This window comes from Callorhinus ursinus, unplaced genomic scaffold (assembly GCF_003265705.2).
Source record: "Callorhinus ursinus isolate GAN/ISIS: 27379988/994484 unplaced genomic scaffold, GSC_fseal_2.0 scaffold64, whole genome shotgun sequence".
NCBI lineage: Eukaryota > Metazoa > Chordata > Mammalia > Carnivora > Otariidae > Callorhinus > Callorhinus ursinus.
The window spans coordinates 2,425,549-2,452,291 of NW_027397126.1; the positions used below are offsets into that span (position 1 = coordinate 2,425,549).

Below are 26,743 nucleotides of genomic sequence, written 5' to 3' on the forward strand. Positions count from 1 at the left end.
CTCTACCACTGTTCACTCAGATGACAGTGGACAAGTTATTTCACTTCTCTGACTCTTGGTTTCCTCATCCATATTATGGATGGATTTTTCCATCTCTCCATATTATGGAGAGAAAAAAAAATACCTACTTGCCTCCAAGGACTGTTGTGAGAATAAAGATAGTGTTAGGTAAAATGCTTGGCACATAGTAAATTCTGGATAATTGTCAATTACTGTTTTTATTATCATTTACCTTAGGCAAGAGAGTTAGAGTTCCAACGAGTGATGAAAGAGAATTCATTGCTAATATTCAGGCCTCTAGGAAACACCTAATCTTATGGAACTGGAGAAATGCGCAGAGCAAGTCTTAATAACATTCCTGTCAATGGTGGCAATTTTATTGAGCTGAGAAAAAAAATCAAGCAACAGAATCAGCTGTTTAATACTTGGAAAAGACCCTTCCTCTTTTATAACATTATAGGTGAAGAGTATCTCCAGCTTAAAGAAAGGAGATTAGGCAAGTAACCTGTTGATATTTTTTTTTCCCCCCTAAGGTTATTGCATTCAAACTGAATTTAGCTCTTCACTAATCACTCTACTCTTTTTTGTGTGTCCTAGATGAAGTCATCACCCCCTTGAAGGTAAGGGACATTTCACCTACTTCTTTTGTGTGCCACCTACATCCAACTCTAGGCCCATGGAATTAACAAATACCTCCTGAGTCCCTTCCACTTAAGGCAACTCCTGTCTGTAGCATAGCTTGAGAACGGAGTATGGACAACAATCTAGTCCTTTAAACCTAACATACCTCCTCTGCACTAAAATTGCCGTTAGACGATAAACTCATGTGTAAGGCAAGAGAGTGAACACTGAGCATACGCAGCAGCCTGGAGGGAAAAGGACATGGGCTTCAGGGGCCAGAAAAACCAGATTCAAATCAAGTCCTGTCATTTATTGGGGAAGTGTCTGCATGGAGAAGCAGCTAAGGGGAACTGTGTTCTTTCCCTGCCTCTGTGGGGATCTGCTCCTCCAGCCAACATACACTTGTCCCTTCCAAAGCTGGATGGGCTTGAAGGATGACCTGGAGTTGTTCCAAGAATATATATCTTAAAATAGCTGAGGCTTGTAAGTAGAAATATGCCAGCACATGGGTGCAAGCGGACATGTGATTGTGATGTGTTGGAGTGAGTGCGGATATCAGCTGTGAAGCAAGACAAGGGTAAGTGTTGATAAAATGCAGGATGTTATACCTCTTGTTCTGCACTTTCCCGTGGGCATCATTCAAGCTGCGTATCCTGGAGCACACTAAGAAATGCCGTAGAGTATAACAAATGAACACAAATCAGTGTAGTATACAGCGCTAGGGAAGATTTAGAAACATGGATAGCAATTGAAGTCTCCCGATCGGGTCAAAGTCAGTTTCACATACATGCTGCTGTCATAATTTTATGCTGCAGGAGCTGGTGATGTCTACTTGATAAGAGGGCAATGTCTCAATGACAACAACCTCTGGTGCAACTCAGAGACAGACACCCAGGTCATGAGCAGTTTGAGCTAACTTTTGCGATCTCACTGAGTGCAGGAGCAATCAAGCAAAGAAGTAATAGTACTTTTCTGGCATATTGATACACTCTCCTCCTTCTCCATCTTCTCTTCGTCAGGTACACTCATACGTGGTCCTGAGAAACTCTGCCACCCACATTTGCAAGCTGAATCATAGTCTGAGGAGACACACATGTTGCAACAATTGCTTGCAAGAAAGGATGTTGGTCACAAGGTGGCAGATTACCACGCTCCTATGGAGAAGCTTGATTATTTTTCTAAAAGCACAGAGCGGCAAAGAGGCAAGGGAACTTCAGAAAGGGGTGTGTGTCGATAATGAAGCAGCAGAAAGAGAAATCAAGGAATCGATCCCAATTACAACTGCACCAAAAGCTATCAGACACCTAGGAATAAACCCAACCAAAGAGGTAAAAGATCTATACTCTGATCCTCTTAAAAAAAAAAAAAATCTGTACTCTGAAAACTATAAAACACTGATGAAAGCAATAGAAGATGACACAAAGAAATGGAAAGACATCCGACGCTTATGGATTGGAAGAACAAATATTGTTAAAATGTCCATACTACCCAAAGCAATCTATATATTTAATGCAATCCCTATCAAAATACCACCAGCTTTTTTCACAGAGCTGGAATAAGCAATCCTAAAATCTGTATGGAACCACGAAAGACCCCGAATAGCCAAAGCGATCTTGAAAAAGAAAAGCAAAGCTGGAGTCATCACAATTCCAGACTTCAAGTTATACTACAAAGCTGTAGTGATCAAGACAGTATGGTACTGGCACAAGAACAGACACATAGATCAATGGAACAGAATAGAGAGCCCAGAAATGGACCCACAACTATACGGTCAATGAATCTTCAACAAAACAGGAAAGAATGTCCAATGCGAAAAAGACAGTCTCTTCAATAAATGGTGTTGGGAAAACTGGACAGCTTCACGCAGAAAAATGAAACCGGACCACTTTCTTATACCGTACACAAAAACAGACTCAAAATGGATGAAAGACCTAAATGTGAGACAGGAAACCATCAAAATCCCAGAGGAGAACACAGGCAGCAACCTCTTTGGCCTCAGCCACAGCAACTTCTTCCTAGATATGTCTCCTGAGGCAAAGGAAACAAAAGCCAAAATAAACTATCGGACCTCATCAAAATAAAAACTTCTCACAGCAAAGGGAACAATCAACAGAAAGGGGTGTGTGTGAGCACGCATGCATGTGTGCGCACGCGTGTGTGTTGAGAATGATGGATACCTTACATGGCCACAAGTTCTAAAGGTCATGTAAGTGCTGCCTCTTCAACAGTGCCCTCTCATCACAGGGCACCTTCTAAAGAGGCCCATGCAATCAGCATGATAAGAATTCTGAATTGACGGTTGACATCACACACCAGACCTTATGCCAAGGTGATTTTTTCCTAAGGCAGCGATCCCAACCCTGTTAGCACATTAGAATCACCTGGGGAGCTTTTTAAAAACTACCTCTGCCATGAGAAATTTTGTAGGGCTTTTGTTTGGACAAGTGATTGGTTAGATGGTTGGTTTTGCTCTGATGTGGGGCTCAGGCATCGATATTATTCCAGAGGTCCTCAGGTGATTCCAGTGTGTTGCCAGGGTTGAGAATCATCTAAGTAATCGAAAGCAGTGTCACTCAAAGCATGGTCCACAGACTTAGCACTGATCTGTGAACTCTGTCACTGAGCAGATTTTTTATTTCGTTCAACTGACATTATTTTTCACAGCAAGACACCAAGACTTTCTTGATGAAGCAAGCAGTGCATTGATTTACATTCTGGCAAAAGCTCCTTTTCTCATCACTGACTTGAAACAACTAATTTCAGACCCAGCACTGATCCGTGGAACCACACTTTGAGGAGCACTTCCCTAAAGATGGTGGAGGGGGCGCAGACAGATAGAGAACAACATCCATTTCCAAAGTGTATTACTTGTCAAAGCCGAGCTGTGATGGGGGATACACTGACGCTCCAGGGAGCCAGCATGGCGTTTCCCAATGTGTATTTGTGGGACACTGATAGGTGTTATGAACAAAAAGGGTTTGGTAGCTGGAAGATGTTTACCACTGAATTGCCCAAAGTCAGATTCCTGATCTGTACGACTTCTCAAAACTTTTAATATACTCTTATGAATCGAGACTCTCTAAGAGTGGTGTGGCGTTTGGGAAACATGCATTTGACCATAGTTTCTATCTTTTCACATAGATACATGATCAATGTTTCATGAAACATAATTTGGAAAATATCGATATGCCTATTATTTAGGAACATGTGAAAGAGAATATAGTTAGTGTCCATGTTCTCTTCAACCAGGCAAGCAAGTTATCCTTTAAAACCAAAGACAGAGAGAAAAGTAGAGCAGAGGCAACAGCAGATTCCTGTGTATCTCCTGAACACAGGGAGACCTCCATACATTCGGGTTGGGCTTGATTTGGGGAAAGAGCTGAAAGGCATTCAGGCTATGCCTTTTTGCACAAGGAACGTAGCCTACCTGGGTCCTATCATGTTGGGTCAGAATGGCATCTTTTCATAAGTGGTTTATCAACTGGCTGTGAAGAGAAACAAACAAACAAGAGGAGCTGCAGAGCTCTCAGAGCCTCAGAAGCCATATACTATCATACTCTGCTACCATTACTCAGAAGTAATAGCTTGGAAGGGGGCAGTACCCATATGGATGGATGAGGTTTTCAAGTATCGGCACTTAGATTTTCATTTTTTTTTTTTAAGTCAAAATCATCACCATACACTGTCATTCATCCAATGGACCTTTCGGAGCATTTTCCCAGAGCAGTGTTATTTTAAAAATAGAAATCTTGAAACGGGTTATTAGCGTTGGCGTCATACAGGAGAAACATCCGCCTTTGATATTAGCCAAGGGAAACTTCAGGAAAATGTCACCTCCAGCTCGACGGAAACACCTAGGCTCAAGTAAGAAGGGAGGCCTGTTGCTTTAAAAAGTGGATCATATTTTCTGGGAACGAATGGTTGTTAGTTTCTACTGTAAAGGCCAGCCTGGAGACTGAGTTGAGATGCATATAACTAAAAAGAGAATAATAAATGCCCATCCTGGCCTAAAATTGAATTACTGGCTATTAAGTATACTTCTTGATCGAATTATGAGTTTTCCAAAGAGTAGAAACTACCCCCAAAATATGATTTAATTTTGTTCGCTGCCGTAGGTGGGAAATAGGACACAAGACAGAATGTGACATTACTAGTCTCCTAATATTTTAGGACAAAAATTGTCTATTAGGAAATAGACATGCAACCGAGAGAAACACATTTGAATATTTTCCGGGGAGAGGATAGTGTTTACTCATTACTAATCACCAAGGCCTTCAGATTTCGGGTTTTAATTTGTTTTCAATTTGGACCAGTTCTAAAATCTTTCTTGTGACTCTGCAATTAAGCTGCCATTTGCTTCAATGAGCAAAGAAAACTCTCTGGTGTTGTTTTGCCATCCTTCAGGTAATACATCAAAGGCAAGGTGACCCTAAGTCATAGTTACTTTGAAATTAAAAGATTAAGAATAAAGTCTTTTATCTCTTCAGAGCCACCCAAACATATGGCTCCCTGTTTTTCTAATAAAGTAAGAATAACCCTTCAGTTCTCATCCTCAAGGGGACAGATATGGAACCCAGGCACATCCTTTTTGAAAGTCAAGAAATTTTCAACGTGTCAAGCATCAGAGGTTGCTTCATTTTTATCAAACTATTAATTCAAATAGTATTAGACCCATTTTTCTCAAAAGGTTCATTATTATTCAAATGAGGAAGACACACAACAGGAGACAACAAAGTTGAAGAAAAAGTAAGGATGAAAATAAAGACATTTCCCTTGGCATGTTCCTCAATATTCTTCTACTTTCTTCCTCTCCTACCATTTAGGCAAGACTGGTGGTATTCACGGGGACGTATTCTCTTTCCGGTGTAAAGAGCAATGGTCGTTGGCGCTCGTTACAAATATACCCTCTTAACATTTGGCACATAATTTTGCTTTCTTTTGGTTGGTAAAAGCTGCCATACTTCATCACCACTCGGGAGCCCAGATTCTCTTCTCCTCCAACCAAAGTCACTATGTTGGATGCCTCTCTGAATTAAAAGGTTATAGAAGTCCTGAGGGAGATGGAATACACACACACACACACACACACACACACACACACATATGCATATATATATATATATATATCAAATCACATGAAAACAGGGATGTAAGAAAATGGCCAAATGCTTGATCCAAAGACGGTGGGTGACAAACCCCCGAGCTCTGGAATATTCTCCTATATTGTGATAACTCCGTCAAATTTACTACTGTAATCAGGATTTTTAATCCTAAAAGTGAATGCTGGAAATCCATGATTTCTTTTTCAAAGTAGATTTTCAACAGTATTGAATCGCAAGCACGTATATCTTGGGGTGATGCTTTCGAGCAATTTTCAAACATCAGTAAAAGTCCGATGACTGGCTGTCAGGAGTTACTCGAAATCAGTGGTTTCATTTTGGCCCACATGACAATGAAAGAAAAAGAATCAAGCTACAAGGATTGTATTTTCTCTTCTCAAAAGTCTCCTGGAACAGTAAGAAGGAAGGTTTTGGTAACAGCTTCCACTCTCCGTGTGGCTGTCTTATAACAAAGAGCGTTGCTGGTACTGGGCCACATTAGACTCTCAGATACTTGTATGTGCGTCTTCAGCCAAATTCCAGTACTCACATAAGATTACATCATAAGTGGTTTTTATGGAAATTATCATATCACTGAAAATCACAAGCATTTGGAACAGATTAAAGAACTTATTTTGGAATTGGCTGCTCAGAAATAGAAACCTGCTTTTGGCAAAGTGTAATGTGGCTTTAGTGTATCCTGAAAAAGCCAGTGGGACAGTTCCATCCTTCAGTGTTCCATCCTTCACTGTTTCACATGGCTTCTGAGGGCCCTGGACGTGATACAAAAATACCTCTTAAAAGACAGGTGACTGTGAACTGTAAATAAATGATCTGTAGCAAATCTCAGGTGGTCATAAACTATGGGGATCATCTGGCCCGCACAAAGACACCACCGATCAAATGAAGCACCAAGACTCTGTAATAATATAAAAATAGCTGGTCGATTTTTATCAATTCAGTAAGAAGAAAATTAACTGCAACTTTATCATAATACACATAAAAGCTCTTTGACCTAATTTCATCATTTCTAAAACTTACCCAATTCAAACTTTTATTTTCCTCCCAAATTTCAATGTGGAACTGGTGAGCATCCACAGCCAAGGTCAGTTAAGGTCTCATGCTTTGGCCCAGAAACCACGAGAGGAACTCTCTTCAAAAATGCTTCACATGAGAATAGAATGTATCCAAGTGTGGATATAGTTTAGAATTAAGATTCTATATGTAATCGAGAGGCCTTTTATTTCTACTAACTGCAATAATATGTTACGGCAACTGTAAGAGAGAATTACTGTACTTTACAGCATTTAAAAACCAGTCTTGCAAACATCTTCCAGGTTGCCCGAATGACCACTGAACCCTTCCCAAACCTGCGGTTACTTCACTGCCCGGAAATGAGATGCTTTGGTATCCTACATGAAGTAGTTAAATTTCTCGGCACGATTTCCTTATTTATCCTAGATCTCTTCCACAGCATCACTGCTTTCATGCTGTCTAGGGTCTCCTGGACCCTGCTAATTTGTACAGAGATCAAGGGTTTTCATTTCAAGGTCTGGTTTTGCCATTAACTTCGGGGACCTTGTATGAAGGGGGGGGTGGTACAGGAAAATTGTAAGCCGTATTATTCAAATGGTATTCCAGAAAGCCTGCAATGAGTCTAACACTATTTACGAATAATCCATAGGAACAAGGAGGGAAATATTAGCTTCGCTATTCCAGAGGACCTGGAAGGAGAGCGAGAGAAGGAAAATCTTCAATCTGAGAGAAGACAATGCCCATCATCAAAGCGTACAAATGAAAGGATGACAGTCACATGAAGCATGACGGCAGCCACTCAACGTGTGGATGAAATGACAGATTAAAAACTATCCAAACCTTGTATCAGGAGTTTGACTGCTACCCATTCTCTAAAGAAGTCTTCATATCTGAAAACATTCGTAACAGTATACGCAGTACGCTCCAGGTGATATTTTGAAAATTCACAGATCCTGACAAAATTGTATGCAATAAGAAAAGGGATGGGAGTTTAAATTTAGGCTATTCAACTGTATTTTTCTTAAATCTGAGTACTGTTAAAATAATCTGAAGTAACTTTCTAAACTGATTGCTTGACTGAATTTAACCAGGTGCTTCTTAAACCGCTTCTTTTTCTTCCTCTAACCAAATTTGGTTTTCTAGGCTTATGTGCAAGTAGAAAGGTGGTACAGTATCTGTAACATATATTTATATGTGTTTAATATATATGACTGTAAAATAAACAGTATATGTCTATAACACAGATACTGGTTTTGTGTGTGTGTGTGTGTGTGTGTGTATTTGCAAGTATATGTAATTTTAGAGAAAATAAAGCAGAAAATATTGGAATGCATTATAAGTAATAAAGTAATTGTCACTGGTTGCAAGTTTTTGTTTCACTGAAGCTTAAGGTCCAGTTGGTATCCTCTCTACCAAAGCACCAAAGGATTCATTTTACTCACTGTAAAGGGTCACCATCTACATCTCCAGATGAGTTAAGTGTTGACATCAGAACTCATCCCCAAATTAGACACTTTGGATATCAAAGCATGGGTAGAAACAAATGCAAATATTCTAGTTTATTGCTGAAATATACGTGAACATCGAAAAATGTACGCTTCTCCTTTTCTGCCAATGAACACTTAAAACTCTATTCGGAAGTGAGGAGAAGGGGGGCTTGGAGATGTAAAAAAATGATTCCAGAACCCTGGACCAGGGTCAATTCGGAGTAGTTTCCTTACACACCAAACTTTACACAGAACCACGTGGCAGTTCTTTCTAGGTCAGAAAGACAGTTGTAAGGCAGATACCCATAATGTTGCAAAAGGGCGACTCGAAATAGGAACAAAGTTGCTTTTAGAAATCACCCCAGAGCCATTTATGCAAAAGCGTACACCAACTGCCCAAGGACAGGTGCACTTTTTTCACTTCCGATGTTATTCACTGGTAAACCACGTCACCAGTATTTGATGTGGAGGGCACACGGGCTGATTCACAATAAGTAATTAGCAAACACAGTAGGCTTCTCGAATGTCACTTCGGAAGTTGAAATGTACCCAAATGGCAACAAGCTGACCACATTTTGTGATGTGAAAAATGTCCCTGTTTGGTATATGCAAAAAAGTGGGGGAAAGGTCTGAAAACTCCCTCTAGACAGACGAGGTACTTTAGAGATAGATTTAGTAGCGGGGATTTTAGAGCGAGATTAATCGGTAGCATGGATGGCGATGAACACACTATTGACCTCAGTTTAAAGTACCGGCAAGTAGAATTTTCCAAACCTGTACTTGAGCTGCAAAGAAAGACAAACTACTCAGAGTTTCCTTGAGGCATGCATTTCACTATGGCAAAGTGCAACGGGGCGTGCATTACATGGGACGTCAGGGCCTGCTTCAGCGGACTAAGGAGATCATGAGCATTCTTCAAGCACAATGCAGAAGCTTTATGGAGTGGAGGAGAGTCAGAGAATTTGGAATCATCTTCTCATTATGTCACTTTAGAAGTGTCATTCCTCAGCCGACTGCTGTTTCAGGAATGCAAGGTGATGGGAACAGACTTGGCCAGATGTCGGCTACAGGAGCAAGCAACTTTGGCAGCCAAAATGGGGCAATGTAAGGACAGCAGCTGAAACCGGTTCCGCTGTGAGAAGCAGGAGGCTGCTCCGCGCTGGGCCCGAGATGACTGTATTATACAGTGTTCCATCTGAGCCTGCATAACACATTCACCGGCGAGCCAGGGGCCTCCTAACGCTGTCAGGGGCCGAACGACACACAGCACACCAGAGGGCAATGCACAGTCAAAAAGAAAGAGAAAGAAAGAAGAACGAGAGAAAACAAGCAAAAACACGCGTCCGTTGTGCACAAACCTTCGGGCTCTGTGTTTTCTTTGTGGTGTACTTGCTTCAGCGGGCAGCAGAAGATTTCGTGACACTTAGCACGAAAGGGGGACTCTTTTTTCTTTAATTCCGCAGATTGGATGGAATCTTGCCGTAACATAATGTATTCCTGTGTGCCAGGGGGGGCGTCATCCAGAACTGTGGTCACCACATAACAAAATGAACTCAAGTTAGAGCTTCATGAAGGCAGCGAGCGTCTCAAATCACATCTACTCCCAGGGAAGACTAAAGAAACAACATTCCTAAGAAAAGTTTCAACGAAAAACATTTACTAGCTTGCTGATGTTATATTGAGGGGCTGACTTTAAAATAATGAAGCCCTGGGAAGAGCTTACTCGACTATATAGACCTCTGTTGCTAGTATAACGATAATTTAAGGGTGCGAAGCACAATAAAACACTTTAATACCAATAACCATATTGTATCTAAATAAACACCAAGTAGTGCTCACACGTTTCAATTTAAGATATAATAGAAATATTTGCAGGTTGAACTGGCTGAGGTCCACCAGTTAATTATATTCGTTGGTGTTTCTTTCCATGGTCTGCTCCCCCAGAAGAACCTGACTTTAGCGCAACATATACCCAGTCAGACCAAAGATTCAAGGGTGCTGCTCTTTAATCTTTGATTTTCAAAGAGAACTGGGGCTGTTGCAGATAGTCTTCAGATATTCAGGACCCCTTAATGAGGACAAGGAATTCTACTTGTGAACCTCACAATCAACCTTGGATCTGGATCAAAGACCTACCTGGTTGAACAGTGGGAGAGCGGGACCTGGCTCGCCAAATTTGCCCTTAGATAGATCCCAAGCCCCTCTCAGCTAGCTCACCTTTGCTTTCCAGACCCTTTCTGCATTTCCTAAGCAAGATTGTGAATGTCTAGCGCTTTCTCCCTGCAAAAACACGTGGTCTGATTTTAAAGGGTCCCCACTGCAACATTCTTCAGCCTGAAAACCACCCACCAAGCAGGGGGTGGGGGGGTAGGGGGAGAGGTGCAAATTTGATCTGCATTTGCAGAAAAAGCAGGGAACTGACCCCAGAATTGATTTTTTTTTTCCTCTTTCACACCCTTCCCAATGAGGCCATTCCATTTCGCCAGGAGTGAGTCAGTGCCTCTAAGGCTGTGATTAATGGCATGCTGAGTCACCCGCCTCCCCCAAACGCACACACTTAGCATGCATCTAGGAGGGCCTATACCACCAGCAACCTTGTTATCAGGAGAATAACGCTGTGGTGTTTGTAAAATACAAACAGCTTATGGTTGAAATTTGGTGGGACCTGAAGCTCCTGTGTTTGGCAAAACATTCCCAGCTCATTGGCTGGAATTTTAATGACCTTTAAGAACTTTCTTTCACGTTGGGGTAAAAAAAATGGTATAAAAACCAACAAAACTTTTAAATTAGCATTATGAGTTTAGAACAAGTTCTTGATAGATGGCTTGTATGTGGCATTGTTGTCTTCCTTTATAAGTCATTAAATTATGGAAGAAGGTGATGAATATTTTAGTCAGCTCTCTATTTTCCTCTAGCATTCAACAGCGGTAATCAAAAATATTATATAGGCACACCATCAGTTTTTCCTGGCAGAGAGTCCCCTTCGTCTACTAGGAATATGACTATAACTCCATAGAATCTCGTTGTGAAGTGCACATCTTTGCTAGCAACAGCTGCTATTCAAAACATTTGCAACCATTTCCTGCTATGAGCAGAGAGTTAGGATAATACAGACACTTATCAAATTCCAGCATCACAGCTGAAGACCAATTCTGGTTTTACCACCCAAAATATTTAAAGAAAACCTCCTAAACTTGGAACTCTTTAAAAAAAGAAACTCCCATGATTACCTAGAAGCTAAGAAATTCCATTTTCACGCACTGTGTATAAGAAACATATTTTAAGACGAAAGGACAATTGGAGGATTAGGAAGAAAAGAACAACTTTTTGATAATCCCTAGGGAACCTGTCATTCAGAAGCACTTGATAAACATCAGGCAATTGTCTTCCACTCCCATTTTTCAATACCAACAGTGACGTCACAAATGGGCATTTCTGGAGATTAATGGCAGACTGTAGCTAATAGCCTTTTGCTGACTCTCTGGTCATCAGTTTTTCCCAGCTGGTCATTAGTTCCCAGAAAATGCCTTGCGTTGCCATCATTATTGTTTAATTAGCTACAACTGGTTATCTGTAACATACAACAAAATCCTAATAAATGCAACATGCTGACCGATACAAGAACCAGCCCCCAAATTCATCATGATGGGGAAAGCATGAAGGTCACAAAAGTGCAGGATAATTGCTTTCCGCAAAATTTTCTCTCCCGTTCTTTCTTCAAATTGAATTCAGCAAGTGCAAAAGGTGCCAAGATGAGAGCATTTAAGGAGCCATGTGAGTAATAACCACAGGCATAGAACATTTCCTTGGAAATTGTGAACATCTGGGAGTTAATGGCTCAGCTTTGGGTCTCAGGCTGTCTCTACCCAATGCCCCAAACATCAGGCAGTTCAGGCAAAACCGAAAAAAAGCCAACCTATCAATAGCTTGGTGTCATACTGACACAAGAGCTAGAAACACTGTGGACTTTTTAAACCAGAAGTGACATTGTATAGGCAACACCTCATTTGGGTCTATAAAATTTCTGAACTTGAGGATATTCTATGCGAAAAATTAAAACTATTATATCAAATCCATTTATTCCCAGGGCTCCCTCAGCTAAGACAGGGGCTCTACGTGCAATGGCAGCAACGGGATCGGCAGGGGACTTCCCCCAGGACCCCAGCACTAGGGCAGGTGGGCACCTTAATTCTACTCCTTTAAAAAAGGGATGAGGATGCAAAGCTTTCAAGGAGTATTCGCTCTCCAAAAGGGAGGGGAGGCTGGTAAAGTAGCCAGCTCATCAAAACAGGAAAAAAGAATGTGATTCTTCTTTCCCCAGCTTAGTCCAATGATTCTGCCATTTTTCTCCTTCTAGTGCATTCCCTTCTTGCACATGACCTCTAGCCTCTGAAAACCACTCCTCCTTCTGTTCATTTGAGCCATTTGTCCACATTTATGCAAAGACTCCTGCTGCCTCCCCAACAATAGAGTTATACAATCTCGGAAGGAGACAAACGACTCCAGTGATTAGGAAGACAGTGGATTTACAACGAAGCCCCCTCCAGTTTTAGAGGCTCAACTTGACTCTTCCAGACAAATAAGACGGTAAGAGTGGCTCATGGTTGGTTTCTGGACCGTGAGGCCCCATGCTCTGAGGAAGGAGGCTGAGCGCCACAACAACAGCTACCGAGGGGTAGAGGCCTCTGCTGGGAAATTGCACCCACATAGTCAGTGCCCTTGGCCTTGATCACCCAGCCCGCCTCCTTGGGATTGCAAAGTCCCACAGGAGCGATCAAGAGTTGGGAGAAGACAAGTGCACACATGCAAATCCACACATCCAGACACGCAGACACTGGCAGGTGGCATACTCAGACATGGAGGTGACAAGAATAAGTGACTTTAGGGGGGGAGGGTGATTGTTATTAGCACCATTTATGAAAGAACTAGGGCCTGTTATAAAAGGTGTTCTATTGACTAACCGTTTAGGTGGGCAAGCCTGCATCAGGAATTGGTTTCCCAACGGCAGCACTGGATTGGCACTAAACCATCCCCACTCTCCTCTGGGTCTCTCAGTAATCACCAAAATCAAGGACAGGGGTAGCGGGGGCAGTTATGGCAAGGGAAGGGGGTTTAAGTCTAAGCCTGATGACCTGGCCTAAGCTACTCATGTTCACAGAGATACAGTGTTCCCATTTCCAACTAGACATAGAGAAAGCAACAATCTATAGCAAAACTTAATCACTGATAAAAAAATCATCCCAATGTAACATACCTTTTAAATGTGTTTTTAATTAATGAAGTTAACATTTATCCCTATTTTTTAAAAAAATCCAGTTGTTTTACTCTATAACTTTTACCAATAAATATAACAGTGGCTACATAAAACAGCTACGCAAATATTTAGTAGTATCACAAACACTACAATGTCATCCTCCATGTCATTCCAAACAAAAGTTCTTTAGGGATTATTAAGTGCAACCCCTTTGTCTTAAAACATAAGGAAAACAAAGCTCGGGAAGGGGACGTACCTTGACAAGTCACAGAGTTATTGGAAAAGCCCAGCCTGGAAGCCAGGATTTCAGTGTGTTTACCAGCAAATCTAAAGTAAGACGGCTTCGTACAGACACTGTATATTAAAAAGGTACTGGGCTCTTCAGTATGACTTAGCTTAAAAGATTACCCCCGCCTCCAACAAAGTTTTCTTTCTTCATTCAAAGATGGAAAAGCAACCAGAGACAGCCTAGGAAACTATTTAGACAATGCCCCGTAGGCACCTGCCCCCTCACCAAGTCACTGTGATTCCCAAGGTTTGCTGGCTTCAAGCTGGAAGCAGTTATCAAGCCCTCAATTATTTGACGATGCTGTTTTTTGCTTTCAAATGAACTCTTCACAGAGATGACTCAAAATACTTAACGATACATGATTTTAAATCAAAGCGAATCTGAGATCACCAGGACAATGGAAATGAAATGATTGGAACTACCAATCAAAGTTATTCGACATATATTAGTGACTCCAAGAAGCAAATACATAAAAACACCTATGAATCAGAAAATGTGGCAAAATACACACATTATCAAATGTCCTCACATAATGAGAAAAAAGTGAGAAGAAAATCGAGTAACTGGAGCAAATTACTCTTCCATGTCACTGGGCACCTGTCATGCTGAAAAGTACATTCAACCACAGGATGAGTTTCCTCAAGACCTCCATTTTGCCTTCTGGCCAACTGCCCATTACTTATCTGTATATGATATTTAAGCTTTACTGCCACGGTGGGTACAATCAAGATGGCAGGTTTGAATGTAAGCGAGTAACTTAAGTAATGCACTTAACAGAATCGAACACTAATGATCAACATAAAAACAACTTTAAAATACTTCTAGAAATTTCAGTTACCTTCTTCTTTACAACCTCCCCCATCTCCATTCAGCGCCCTCAACCACGATTGGGACTTCCTCCAAATTTTGTTTGTTCCGGCCGTTTTGTTCTTTCCATGGTAGAATGAAATGCGGACTCTCTATCATGGTGGCTTCCCGCTTCCTCAACGCCATCAGTGCCTCTCTTCTTACTCACACTAGATCCTTCCATTAGTATCTAGAATATGGTAGGCATTTTCCTGCCTGAAGGCCTTATACTTGCTGTTCACTATGACTCCCCCTTTATGTTCTTCCAGGTTCTACTTAAATGTCACCTCCTCAGACATGTCTTCTCAGCTACCTTAGGTAGGTCTGTACTTGTCACAACTATAATTTTTAAATGCACGTATGTATGCACATATGCACATGTCTCGTCTCATTCCCCCCACAAGAATACAAGCTCTCTCAAGCAGGAACATTATTTGTCTCATTTATCACTCCATAGCTTTTTGGTTCTCATTATAGGCTTTTACTGAAAAGTTAGGTTGATAATTATTTTCATTATTTAATTTAATTTAATTATTTAAATATTTTCATCAGTTATATCATGTAATTATTTTCACACATCTTGCATATGTCTTTCCTCCACAACTTGAATGTAAGCTGCCAGAGGGCAAGAACCATGTCTTTTGGTATCATCTTTGCTTTCCCTAATGGCCCACAATGCTTTGCACATGGTAGCTTTGCATGCATAAGATCACTCCCCTCTAAGGATAATCATGCCTACCCTGAAAGCGTGTGCTAAGAAGAGGGTTCATAAGTGGAAGGGGTTCAGCCCATTGCCTGGCCGTTGGCAGGCACACGGTGGTAGCAGCCGTGGAAGAAATGCTGTCTGGGACGGAGATGACACTGTTGAGCACTACACTCTGGCAGTTAGGAAACCAGGATCCCCCACTCTGACTCACCACTGACCTTCCGGGTGACCTCTGAGCCTCCGTCTTCCCATTTCAAAAATAAGCGATGGGTAGTAGGCCAGAGTTTCTCAACATTGGCACTTTGGACGTTTGGGGCTAGATAATTCCTTGTTTTGAGAGGCCGTTCTGTGCACCAGAGGATGTTTACCAACCTCCCTGGCCTCTACCACACTAGGTGCCAGGAGCATCCTCCCACCCCCGGCCAAGTCGTGACAACCCAAACTGTCTCATATTGCCAAATATCCCTCCCTAGCAGGATGAAGACAAAATCACCTTAGCTGAGAATCGCTGGACTTGATGATGCGTAAAGACCCTCTGGTTTAGAAACCTCTTTGTAAAGAGTAAGCACCGGGGCACCTGGGTGGCTCAGTCGTTACGCGTCTGCCTTCGGCTCAGGTCATGATCCCGGGGTCCTGGGATCGAGCCCCGCATCGGGCTCCCTGCTCTAGCGGGAAAGCCTGCTGCTCCCTCTCCCACTCCCCACGGCTTGTGTTCCCTCTCTCACCGTGTCTCTCTCCGTCAAATAAATAAGTAAGATCTTCAAAAAAAAAAAAAAAAAAGAATAAGCACCAATCCTGGAAGTCCCTCTGTGACCCTTGGAGATGCTCAGCATCCTGCAAGGACTCAGCTATTCCACTTGGGGAATGAATACTACCCCACACAGTCCGGACCAGAAAGAGAGGAAAATGCACCAGGGAGCATGCCAATCACCTAGGCAACAGAAAGCCTTTGACTGGCGAGATGTAAAGCACTACGGCTTTACATCAGCGGGGTCATTACTCAGCCTAGGGAAAGGCTTTGTCCCGTGAATGGGGACACTGGGCAGCACCAATGGCGAGCATCCTCAGGCACCTGCTGTGAATAATAGGTGGGGCCCAGCCAACCAAAGACCTGGCTCAGGTGGGGATGAGAGGCAAGAAGAGGAGGCTGGGAAACCCTCTCTGACCTTACCCGGGGAGCTTTCTTGAAGCCTGGCCTTCCCATTTTCTAAAGGCCCAAGTCACCAGGGAGGATGCCTCCTCCTACTGAAGACAGAAACGAGTCTGTTAACAAGAAAAGTGGCAGCTTCCGCCGGCAGAGCAGAGTGTGATTTCGGAGGTCCTGCGCCCCTGCATGAATGACCTATATTTCATCCCTGCTGCAATTTCCAGCAGGTGAGAGAGAAATAGCAAGGCCACAGAGAAATACATTCCACCTGAGAATACTGGGTCTTGCTCCATCTCAATGGTACAATCAGAGGAGTTGTCACCAGCCTGTTACTTGCACGTTTTCCAGCTTTATGTCATTGCATTCCCCTGCCACGCACCCTGCTCAAGTCCCAGCCAAACTGAAGCGTCTATCATGCTCCCCTAGAAGGCTTGTGGAGACACAGATGCCTGGGCCCCCTCCCTCAGAGTTTCTGATGGAGGTGGTAGGGGCTGGAGCGTGAGTATTGGCATCTCTAACAAGTTCCTAAATGCTGCAGCTGCTGGGCAAGGATCACAGGTGGAGAACGACGGCCCCAGCTGTTCGTTTTTCCTCTCCCAGCCAGCCGCATTCTCCTCGGCCCAGTGCAAGCCCAGCCTAAACCAGGGGTTCTCAGCTGTGCTGGAGCATTAGTGTGACTGGGGAAACTCTGAAAAAGTAAGATGCCCATGGTGCCACACCAGATCAATTAAACCAGAATCTCTGGGCTGGGGCCAGAGCACTGGTAGGTTTCCAAGCTCCTCAGCTGATCCAAGTGCACAGCTAGGGTTGAGAAGGACTATTTTAAGCCTTTCCGCACTCTCCCCAGTGAAAAGTCCTCTTTCCTCCTTGGAGGGCAGGCTCTGGCCCCCAATCATCTTACTATTTCCATTTCTTTCCACGTCTCAGCCCAGCGTTGCCACATACAAAATTGTACAGCAGTCCAAATCTCCGCATAGCAGCCCCATTCCAGCTTGAGCAACTACAGTGGTTTGTCCATAGCTCTACCATAGCATTAATCCACCCCTGCCCTCTGTTCTCATAATCTTTTTTCGAAATGACTCTCTCACCAGTCAGTTTTGTTGGATTGAGTCAAACCAAGCTTTATTCTCTTAACACCTGTCAAGGTCAATGTCTTGGGCTGGCGAGAACATGAGTCTTTGGCCTGAAGCCAGCCCATGATACTTCATCTCGCTACCCTGGTCCTTCCTCATCAGCTCCTCAGCCTCAGGGTCCACACAGCTATTTCAAACTTTACATATGCTACGGTCTCAAACACAGTACAATCTAAGCTCACAGTCCCAAAACAAAATGGTGCCAAGAATTCATTGGGAACTTTGTTGGTGATTGGCTAAATAGGCTGGCCCTTCTTTCATTACAACACACAAGGAGGGATTTGGGCTCCATTTCCCAGAAATTGCTTCCTTGAACCCCGTAATTCAGGGGTTCCCTACCCTAGCTGCAGAATCAGAATCATCTGGGGAGCTTTTATAAAATGCTCACCTCGAGAGATTCTCATTCAATTGGTCCCATAGTGGGGTATGGGTCTTGATAGTCCTTAAAAAGCTTCTCAGGTGTTTCTAAGGTGCAGCTAGGATGGCAAACCAATGTGGCTAATTGAGGCAACAAGAGAAAATTTACAGCCACAACTGTAAGCACGATTAACTGCAAAGATGTTTTTCTGATGGGCGCCTGGGTGGCTCAGATGGTGAAGCGTCTGCCTTCGGCTCGGGTCATGATCCCAGGGTCCTGGGATCGAGTCCCGTATCGGGCTCCCTGCTCCGTGGGAGCCTGCTTCTCTCTCTTTCTCTCTCCCTCTCTCTCTCTCCCTCTGTCTCTCATGAATAAATAAATAAAATATTTGAAAAAAAAGATGTTTTTCTGAGCAAAGAAGGAAGGGCTCTAAAGAAACGAGGACTTTCAAGTGCTAAGCCCCTTAATTAAGTAAGGAATACAAATGGATCTCACAAGGAGCAAGTTTCAAAAAACCTTAGGGAATTCAGCAGGGTGTATTGGCAAAGGCCTTAATCAATCTGTCCTGGTTTCAAATCCCAGCTCTGAGACCATAAGTGGTCTCCACAGTGTTGCCTTGGGCTTGGTTTCTTCACCCATAAAATGGGATGACAGCTGTTTGTAAAGGCGGGCCCCGAACCAGCTGCACAGATATCACATAGGAGCTTGTTAGAAATGCAGGCTCTTAGCCTCACCAAGTTCAAGTCAACAGAATCAGAATCTGTCTTTTCAGAACATTCTGAGGTGGCCGCTGCGCACCCCGAAGTCCAGACACGCTGAGAACAGTGGCTGGTGCACAGTGGGGACTCCGTCTGGGTTCATTCCCCTCTCTCCCGAGGCCAAACAACTATTTGGGCAGCGCGTCAATGTATATTCGTGGCAACCCTGCCACGGGACAGAGGAAAGAGCTCTAGACTTGGGAGACCCCTGCCACGTCGGTCATGACCTTGAGCACGCCCGTTTCCATCTTTTACAGACGACCAAGTTGAATCACAGTGTTCAACAGGGCTGTTTTAAGAATTAAAAGGGATGAGGGGGGTGGAAGCATCCAGCACAATGCCTAGCCCCTTGATGGGTACTCCATATCACAAAGTACTCCCTGAGTATTGACTGAGGCTGAATCCAAGTTAACACGGAAGTGCCTTTCCCAAGCAAAACATGTCAACCACCTACATTCTTGCTAGTCTCCACAAGGCTTCACACAACCTTCATTTTAGTTTTCTAACCGAAGTAGGGTAATTGGCCTGCCGGAGAAAAAAACGATGGCTGTACCGCTCACAGAGCAGTAAATTGACTAATGGTATTTCTTCCAGAATGACCCTGGCATTTCTTTAAAATTTTTGAGACTGGCTTCCTTAAAACATTTTATTTGGTCTCACTCATTTTGTTTTTAATGCAGAGTGCTTCTGGCCACAATTAAAGGCTGAAACTCTAGGGGCACCTGGGTGGTTCAGTCGGGTTGAGCGTCCGACTCCTGGTATCAGCTCAGGTCATGATCTCCCAGTCGTAGGACCGAGCCCCGCATCGGTCTCTGCACTCAGCGTGGAGTCTGCTTCAGGTTCTCTCTCCCTCAAATAAATAAAATCTTAAAAAAAAAAAAAAAGACTGAAACTCTAGGCAGCCCATAAAGATTGCTGCACCATGGACTCCAGGCACTCCCTTTGCATCAAATTCTGCCTCTCCCTCCATGCATAAACAGGGAGGCAAGGGCTTCCTTCAATAAGTGGCCTTTCCCTTCAGACACAATAAGCTAAGGGGACGGTTCCCATATAACTCACTGCCCGATGCATGTTTGTTCCAGCCAGCCTGGCTCTCTCTCTCTCTCTCTCTGTGTGTGTGTGTGTGTGTGTGTGTGTGTGTGTGTGTGTGTGTGTGTGTCTGAGGCTTTGCTTTTAATGTCTTTGCTTTTAATAAATGTTAGTACAGGTGCTCGGGTTAGGCTCACAAAATGATGTCATGGCTACTCATAGCAACAGCCTGAAATCTTCTCAGCCTTTGATCTTAAGACCTTTCTTGGGCAACAGAACAGGCTAAATTGCTATAGAAAGCCTATTTTCTCCTACCAATCTTTTCCATTTTTAGAGCGTTAAATCTCAGAGGACTGGGGTTTCCTCACCAATATACTAGAGAGCAAACTCTCAAGCCCCACACCCATGTTCTCCTAGGAAATGTGCTCAGCGACACCATACTTCTTCACACGGCACACTTAACGAGTCCTGCCCTACTCATTGTCATCATTTCCCTCACGTTCTTTATTTCATGTTTTGAAAGCTCATCTCTGATATAAATCTCTTGGTTGCTCCAAGTCTCCGGGGATGTCTTTAGAGCTCGGGAAACCCCACTTTACAGGCTCCGTTGACAGCCAGGCGTTCCTTGGTCCTAGTGATCATAACTGGAAAGCAATATTGTAATGCTGCCTAAAAATTATGACTGGGAGAGTGATGAATGCCATCAAACTCAGCTCTGCCTCTCCCTATATCCCCCCAAATGGTATCTAAGTAGCAAACTCACTGTACTTTCTTAGTCAGGAAATAGTACCCTTCTTTTCAAGCAAAGAGGGTTCCCTTATTTCCCCTTCTTGTTGGTGTTCTGTGGCCATATATGCCTCTATCACCCTTTGGCACTCCTTCCACCACGGGGACGTGGATGAAAGTTCACTCAAGTCCATTAGCACCCCGTCATGACTGACCCTTTGGCAGGAACCATAAAGCAAATGCCAACATATGGGCTGACCTATAAGAACCACTTCTCAGAAACAATAAAAAACGCCTATGTCATCATGGCTGTGTGCTACCTGGCATGCTACGTAACGTGGCTGTGCCAGGGATTTGAGAAACAGTAAAGGAGAAAGAAGGCCCAGGAACAGAGGGAGGAGAAGGCTCCTCCAATTGATCCAGACGTGTGTCCTGGCAGGTCTCGTTTCATTTAAAACATGCACTGGTTACATCCTTCTCTCCTTAGTTAGTCACAAACTGTACTCAGGCTCATCAAACGGCAGTTCAGCTCAGCTGCAGCATCATATTCATCAGCATGCAAGCTCAAATGGGCCTCAACATCTCCAGGAAATGCAGTTCTCACCTACATGCTTCGGAAGAATTCTTCCCCCTTAGAGAGTTATGAGAGGCACATTTTTAGCTAACGGAAAGCCTTACAACAAAGTTCCCGATGACAATAGCCGAGATACAGAAAAAAGTTCTAAGAAAGCAACAATCCAGTTCAATGAGCGCTTTTCTTTGCACTCATGTGTGCCACAGTTTCCGACTCCCCATTCAGTAAATAGAGCTGGTGTTGCTTCTCAGGAGGGCTGTCCCTGGTAGGAATTACAGATGGGAGAAGATATTGTGCCAGGTTAGAACCCACTCTAAATTTGTTTGAGAGGAATTTCGAAGCACATGGTATTTGAGTTTGTTTACTCCTGGCAGCACTTCTGTTTAAGAAAAAGGCATTACAATTCTTTTAAATGCCTCAAGCCATCAAATGTCCTTAAAATAGCATTTAATGATTTAGGTGTAAATGAATCATAAACACTTAGATTAAACTTCCTCCTCGTTCCCTACAAACCCAGCTGGTTAAGTAAGGTTTTTAACAAAAGAGCACTCAGCCTGCTTCATCCTTTTCAAGGTGAGGTCGTCGGAGGTGGGCTCCAAGCTGGGTCTTGGTGCTCACGTTTAAAACATTAGGAGTACTCACATAATATTTTTTTTAAAGGAGTAAAAGAGAGTGCCTGGTGTCTACTCTGCACTTTCACGTATCACTTCTAATATCCCCAACAACCCCATGAGACAAATGTCCTAACTGTCCCCACCTGGCACAGAGGAAACTCCATGTCAGAGAGCTTAAGGAACGGGTCCAGAATAACGCAGCTATCGAGGTGCGGAGTGGGATTCAAACCCAGGTCTTCACGTCGCTGCGGCCTATATTCTTACTCACAATACCATATCTGACAATCATTGGCATATCCGGTAGGCAAGATAATGGCCCCTCAAAGATGTCCACATCTTAATCCCTGGAATCTGTGACTGTGTTACCTTAAGGCAGCAGATGTATTTAAGGTTGCTAAGCAGTTGACCTGTAGATGGAGATTAGCCTAGATTATCCAGGTGGGTCCAGTGTAATCAAATGAGCTCTCAAAAGCAAAAGAGGGAGGCAGAAGAGTGGGGCAGTGAAATGAAAACGAGGCGGGACAGATTAAAAGTATGAGAGGACCCAACCCACTGCTGCTGGCTTTTCAGACTGAGGGAGGAGGCCATGAGCTAAGGAACCCACATAGCCTGTGGAAGCTGGGAACGGCCCTCGTTCCCAGGGATCAATCCCAAGGAAACAGGGATCTCCATGCTACCAGGAACTGAACTCTGTTAACAACCCAAAAGAGTTAGGGGACAGATCCTCCTCTAGAGCCTCCAGAAAGGAATGCAGCCACGCCAAGACCTTAGTTTGGGCCCAGTGAAACGTGTGTCTGCCTTCTGACCTACAGAATGACGTGATAAAAACCTTACGTTGCTTAAGCCGCGAAGTCTGTGATAATTTGTCACGGCGGAAATAGAAAACGAATACGATATCCAAAGTTTAATGCTGAAAACCTAACGCAGGTTTACAGCTCATAAGCCCTTCTACAGTTATTTTAACAACAGTAATCAAATATGACATATGGAACTGACTTATCTTTAACTTCAGCCTGAGAAGAAAACATACGCACAAAGATGCTTCCTTTGGCCTTCTCATTTTCTATTCCCTCCATGATATTACCTTTCAATATTCTTTCAACAAATACTTATTGGGAACCTACTATATGCCAGGCACTCACTAGTCAATGCATACAGTATACAGCAGACGGAAAAAAGAAAAAAAACAAAACAAGAACAACAAGAAAAGTAGACCAAAACCCTTGCCCTCATGGAGTTTACACACTTGGGTGGGGTAAACAGTAAACAAATCAGAAAGATGGGTCCCCCAAGGATCTCTGAGTTATTACTCACGGGAAGAGAGCTGCTCTGAATTGTTGCTAGCCCCAGATACAGGAGAAATGATCTTTTACAAGGGAAGAGTCTGCCGTGTTGGCTTTCTGTCACTGGAGTATAACCTAGCCTCATCAAAACAACACAGCCGGCCTCACCGAGAAGGTAATGTTGGAGCAAAGGCCCGAACGAAGTGCAGAAGACTGTGAGCTATGGAGATATCTAGGAGGAGAGCATTCCCAGTAGAGGGATCCAAAATGCAAAGACCCTGAGGGAGGAGTATGAGTTACTGTTCTGGTAGAGAACAGAGGCCAATGTGGCTGGAATTGAGAGAATGGGGGGAGGAGAGCTAGGAGGTCAGAAAAGAAACGGGCCACGGTAATAACTGGCTTTAATTCTGAGTGCCAGGGAGCCACGGCATAGCTTCAGGCAGAAGAGTGATGTGATCTGGCTTAGGTGTTCAAAAGCTCACTCTTGCTGCTATGTACAGAAGGGATTTCAGGGGCGAAGAAGCAGAGAGACTGCTTAGGAGGCCACTACTATAATCTAGGTAAGAGGTGATCAGAGTACATAGTGGTGTAGGCGGAGAGGATTCTGGGCACATAGTCTAGGAACACAGACTCTTATGAACAGAAGTTCTATCTAGAATAGAGAAGAAGTGATTATATATATGTGTGTGTGTGTGTGTGTGTGTGTGTGTGTATCATATATATATATATGATATATATATATGTAATGTAATGTTACTCAACCATGAAAGAGAATAAGATCTTGCCATTTGCAACAACATGGATGGACCTAGAGGGTATTATGTGAAGTGAAATAAATCAGTCAGAGAAAAACAAATACAATATGATTTCACTTATGTGTGGAAGCTAAGAAACAAAACAAATGAACAAACAGAAAACGGACTCAAATACAGAAAACCCAGTCACTGCCAGAGTCCGGAGGTGGGTGGGGAGATGGGCAAAGTAGGGGAAGGGGATTAAGAGGTATGAACTTCCAGTTATAAAATAACCAAATGATGGAGATGAAAAGTACAGCACAGGGAATACAGTGAATAATATTCTAGTACCATTGTATGGTGACAAAGGGTGACGACACTTACCATAGCGAGCACTACCCTTATCATGGAAGTGCTGAATCACCAGGTTGCACACCTGAAACTAATGTATCACTGTATACGAATTGTACTTCAATAAAAAATAAATTTAAAAAGTTAGTAAGCAACATCTAACAGCACTATTTAATATAGATACCTTTTGATAATGGTGATTCCATGGACTATACAGTTCTCAGAGGGAAAATATTTACTGTGGACTAGCTAATTCTGCTCTTTAGACATTGGAGAGACACCGTCTCACCCTTAGTTCTCCCCTGCAGCATCTCACTGGACTAAATCCATCTGTATAGAATATGATCAAGTAGGTACCCAGCAAACATTAACATTGCAGGAGAGTATTAACGGCAGTGACAGAGATGATGATGGGCAGTTTGCAAAACAACGTTCTTGAGAAATCAATTCCCTTGACCCTTTACACCATTCTTGTTTCTCTTCTATAAACCTATTTTCCTTCTGTCATTATGTCAAAGATTCCACCAAATAAGTCTAACACTTCAAGTGCTCCTGGAGGAGAGGAACGGTGGGCAAACCACCTTAGAACTCAGGTGCCTGGACTCCTAGCCCATCCTAGGAGCCTACCCCTTGCTATATACGTCACACCATCTGTGGGAGTCCAGATTTCCTCAAATGGAACGGACCAGATGATCTCTAAGGTCTATTCACTGCTTAAGTTCAGGATGCGGGTGGGGGATTCTTCCGTCTCCTTGGTGTTTTCTTTAATACGAAGCTCACTAGCATAACCCTGCTGGCTTCTCTCTGCCCCATCATTCACTCTTTCCTGGGTGGGGTACTGGTGAGGTTTTAAAGGACAAACTAACAGCCCTAGCCTAGCCCTTTCCTTTTTCCTTTCTCCTTGGGAGCCAGCTCATCACAGAAAGCATGCATTCTGCCCTGCTCCTCTAGGCTTTAAGCTTTGCTGGTCAGCTCCTTTAATTTAAAAACCTTCTGCCAACAGACCCATAAATACAGAGAACACACTGATGATTGCCAAAAGGGAGGGGGTGGAGGAATGGGCAAAATGGGTGAAAGGGAGTGGGAGGTACTGGCTTCCAGCTACGGAATGAAGAAGTCATGGGGATGCAAGGCACAGCACAGGGAATACAGTCAGTGGTACCGTGACAGCGCTGTGTGGGGACAGAGGGCGGCCACACTTGTGGGGAGCACAGCACAAGGGATAGACTTGTGGAATCACTGTGTTGTACACCCAAAAACCAATAAAGCATTGTGTGTCAACTAGACTTCAATAAAAAAGAACACCTATGCAAACAATTTAACAAGTAATAAACCTGCTGCTGCCATGGCAATCACTAGCCATTGATGAGGTTCTCATAGTCCCATAGGAAGCTCAGTTGAAAGTCCCATTTCAAAGCAGCAAGAAAGGGATGGAGAGGGACAAATGCAGTCCTATGTGGTGACAGGAACATTAATGCGAGGGAGAAATGCAGCTGTGGTTTCATTCCTCTTAGACTGCACCGGAGCTAAGTATCCATAATGGGAGGCAGCGCAAGCTTCCCAAACCCGAGCTCCCTGTCTTTTCTGATAGCCTGTCTACCACTTTGTCCCCTCCGACATGCCTCTAATATTTGCATGAATTAGACTCATGCCAGGAGCCCTGGTCACTTGAGGAGTGCCTGTTGGTACCACCAAGAAATTGAAATATGCCACTCTTCACAAGCTTGAAAAATATCAGCTGGGGGAGTGGAACCATTTCCCAGTGATCATTCTGAAGATAGCCCTCTGCTTTCTCTTTATTGTAGAGTTTTTTTTTTTTTAATTTTTTAAAGATTCTTTCTTTCTTTATTTGAGAGAGTGAGAATGAGAGAGAGAGAGAGAGCACATGAGAGGGGGGAGGGTCAGAGGGAGAAGCAGACTCCCTGCTTAGCAGGGAGCCCGATGTGGGACTCGATCCCGGGACTCCAGGATCATGATCTGAGCCGAAGGCAGTCGCTTAACCAACTGAGCCACCCAGGCGCCCTCCTTATTGTAGAGTTAAGGAGAGTTCAAGGTTGCACACAGCAAGGCCAGGGCAAAACGTTCCACATAAAAACTCCCCCAGCCAATGAGACATCTAACTACTGGCTAGTGGAAGAGGTACCTTTAGAGTTCCTACGAGATGCAGAAGAGTCACGCTCAGCAATGTTTAAAAGTTGTCTACAGAGCAGTTCTTTCCTCTCTTGTCTCCCAAGGTCTTTGTGTAACACTTGCCTAACTGACAACTTGCAAACATCAGCTTAGTGCATGGGAGATAGTCTCAGAGGCTGTGAGACAACACCCTTGAGTCAGTTGGCAAAGAGATTCCTAGGTCAAGCCATGGCAACCTAGACAAAACGTTTGGGCTGAGAACAGGGTGCATCACACTCAGATTTAGGAAGTGGGGATGATGATCATGGGCTGACCTACATGCTACTTTGAGTTGCCAACCTTTCTCTGTAGGCTATTTCTTTATACTTCCCTCTGTTCTCTAGGGCACTTTGGTAGTCCCTTACCAGATTTCTGGTGAGCAAAAAAGGAACATGGTTTTCTTTCTGATATCCACATTTAGGGTGGTTGCAATAACTGGAGAAAGTGGCGAAAGCAAGTTGAAGAGGCATTAGGCATGCCTAGCTGGGAACCCCCAGAAAAGGAAGGCCTCCTTCCTGTGTTCCTGGCTT

The 26,743-nt window shown here is 43.5% G+C and overlaps 1 protein-coding gene across 4 annotated transcripts in view; it reads right to left on the reverse strand.

Annotated features, from left to right (window-relative positions):
* FGF13 (fibroblast growth factor 13) overlaps positions 1 to 26,743 on the reverse strand; it is a 465,646-nt gene that overhangs the window by 177,087 nt on the left and 261,816 nt on the right. For 3 of the 4 annotated variants that reach the window (XM_073885645.1, XM_073885647.1, XM_073885646.1), the window contains exon 3: positions 9,601 to 9,768. The exons of the other annotated variant lie outside the window; for it this stretch is intronic. In XM_073885645.1, coding sequence (XP_073741746.1) covers positions 9,601 to 9,768 — 168 coding nt within the window. The remainder of the gene's footprint in view (positions 1 to 9,600; positions 9,769 to 26,743) is intronic. 4 annotated transcript variants of the gene reach the window in all.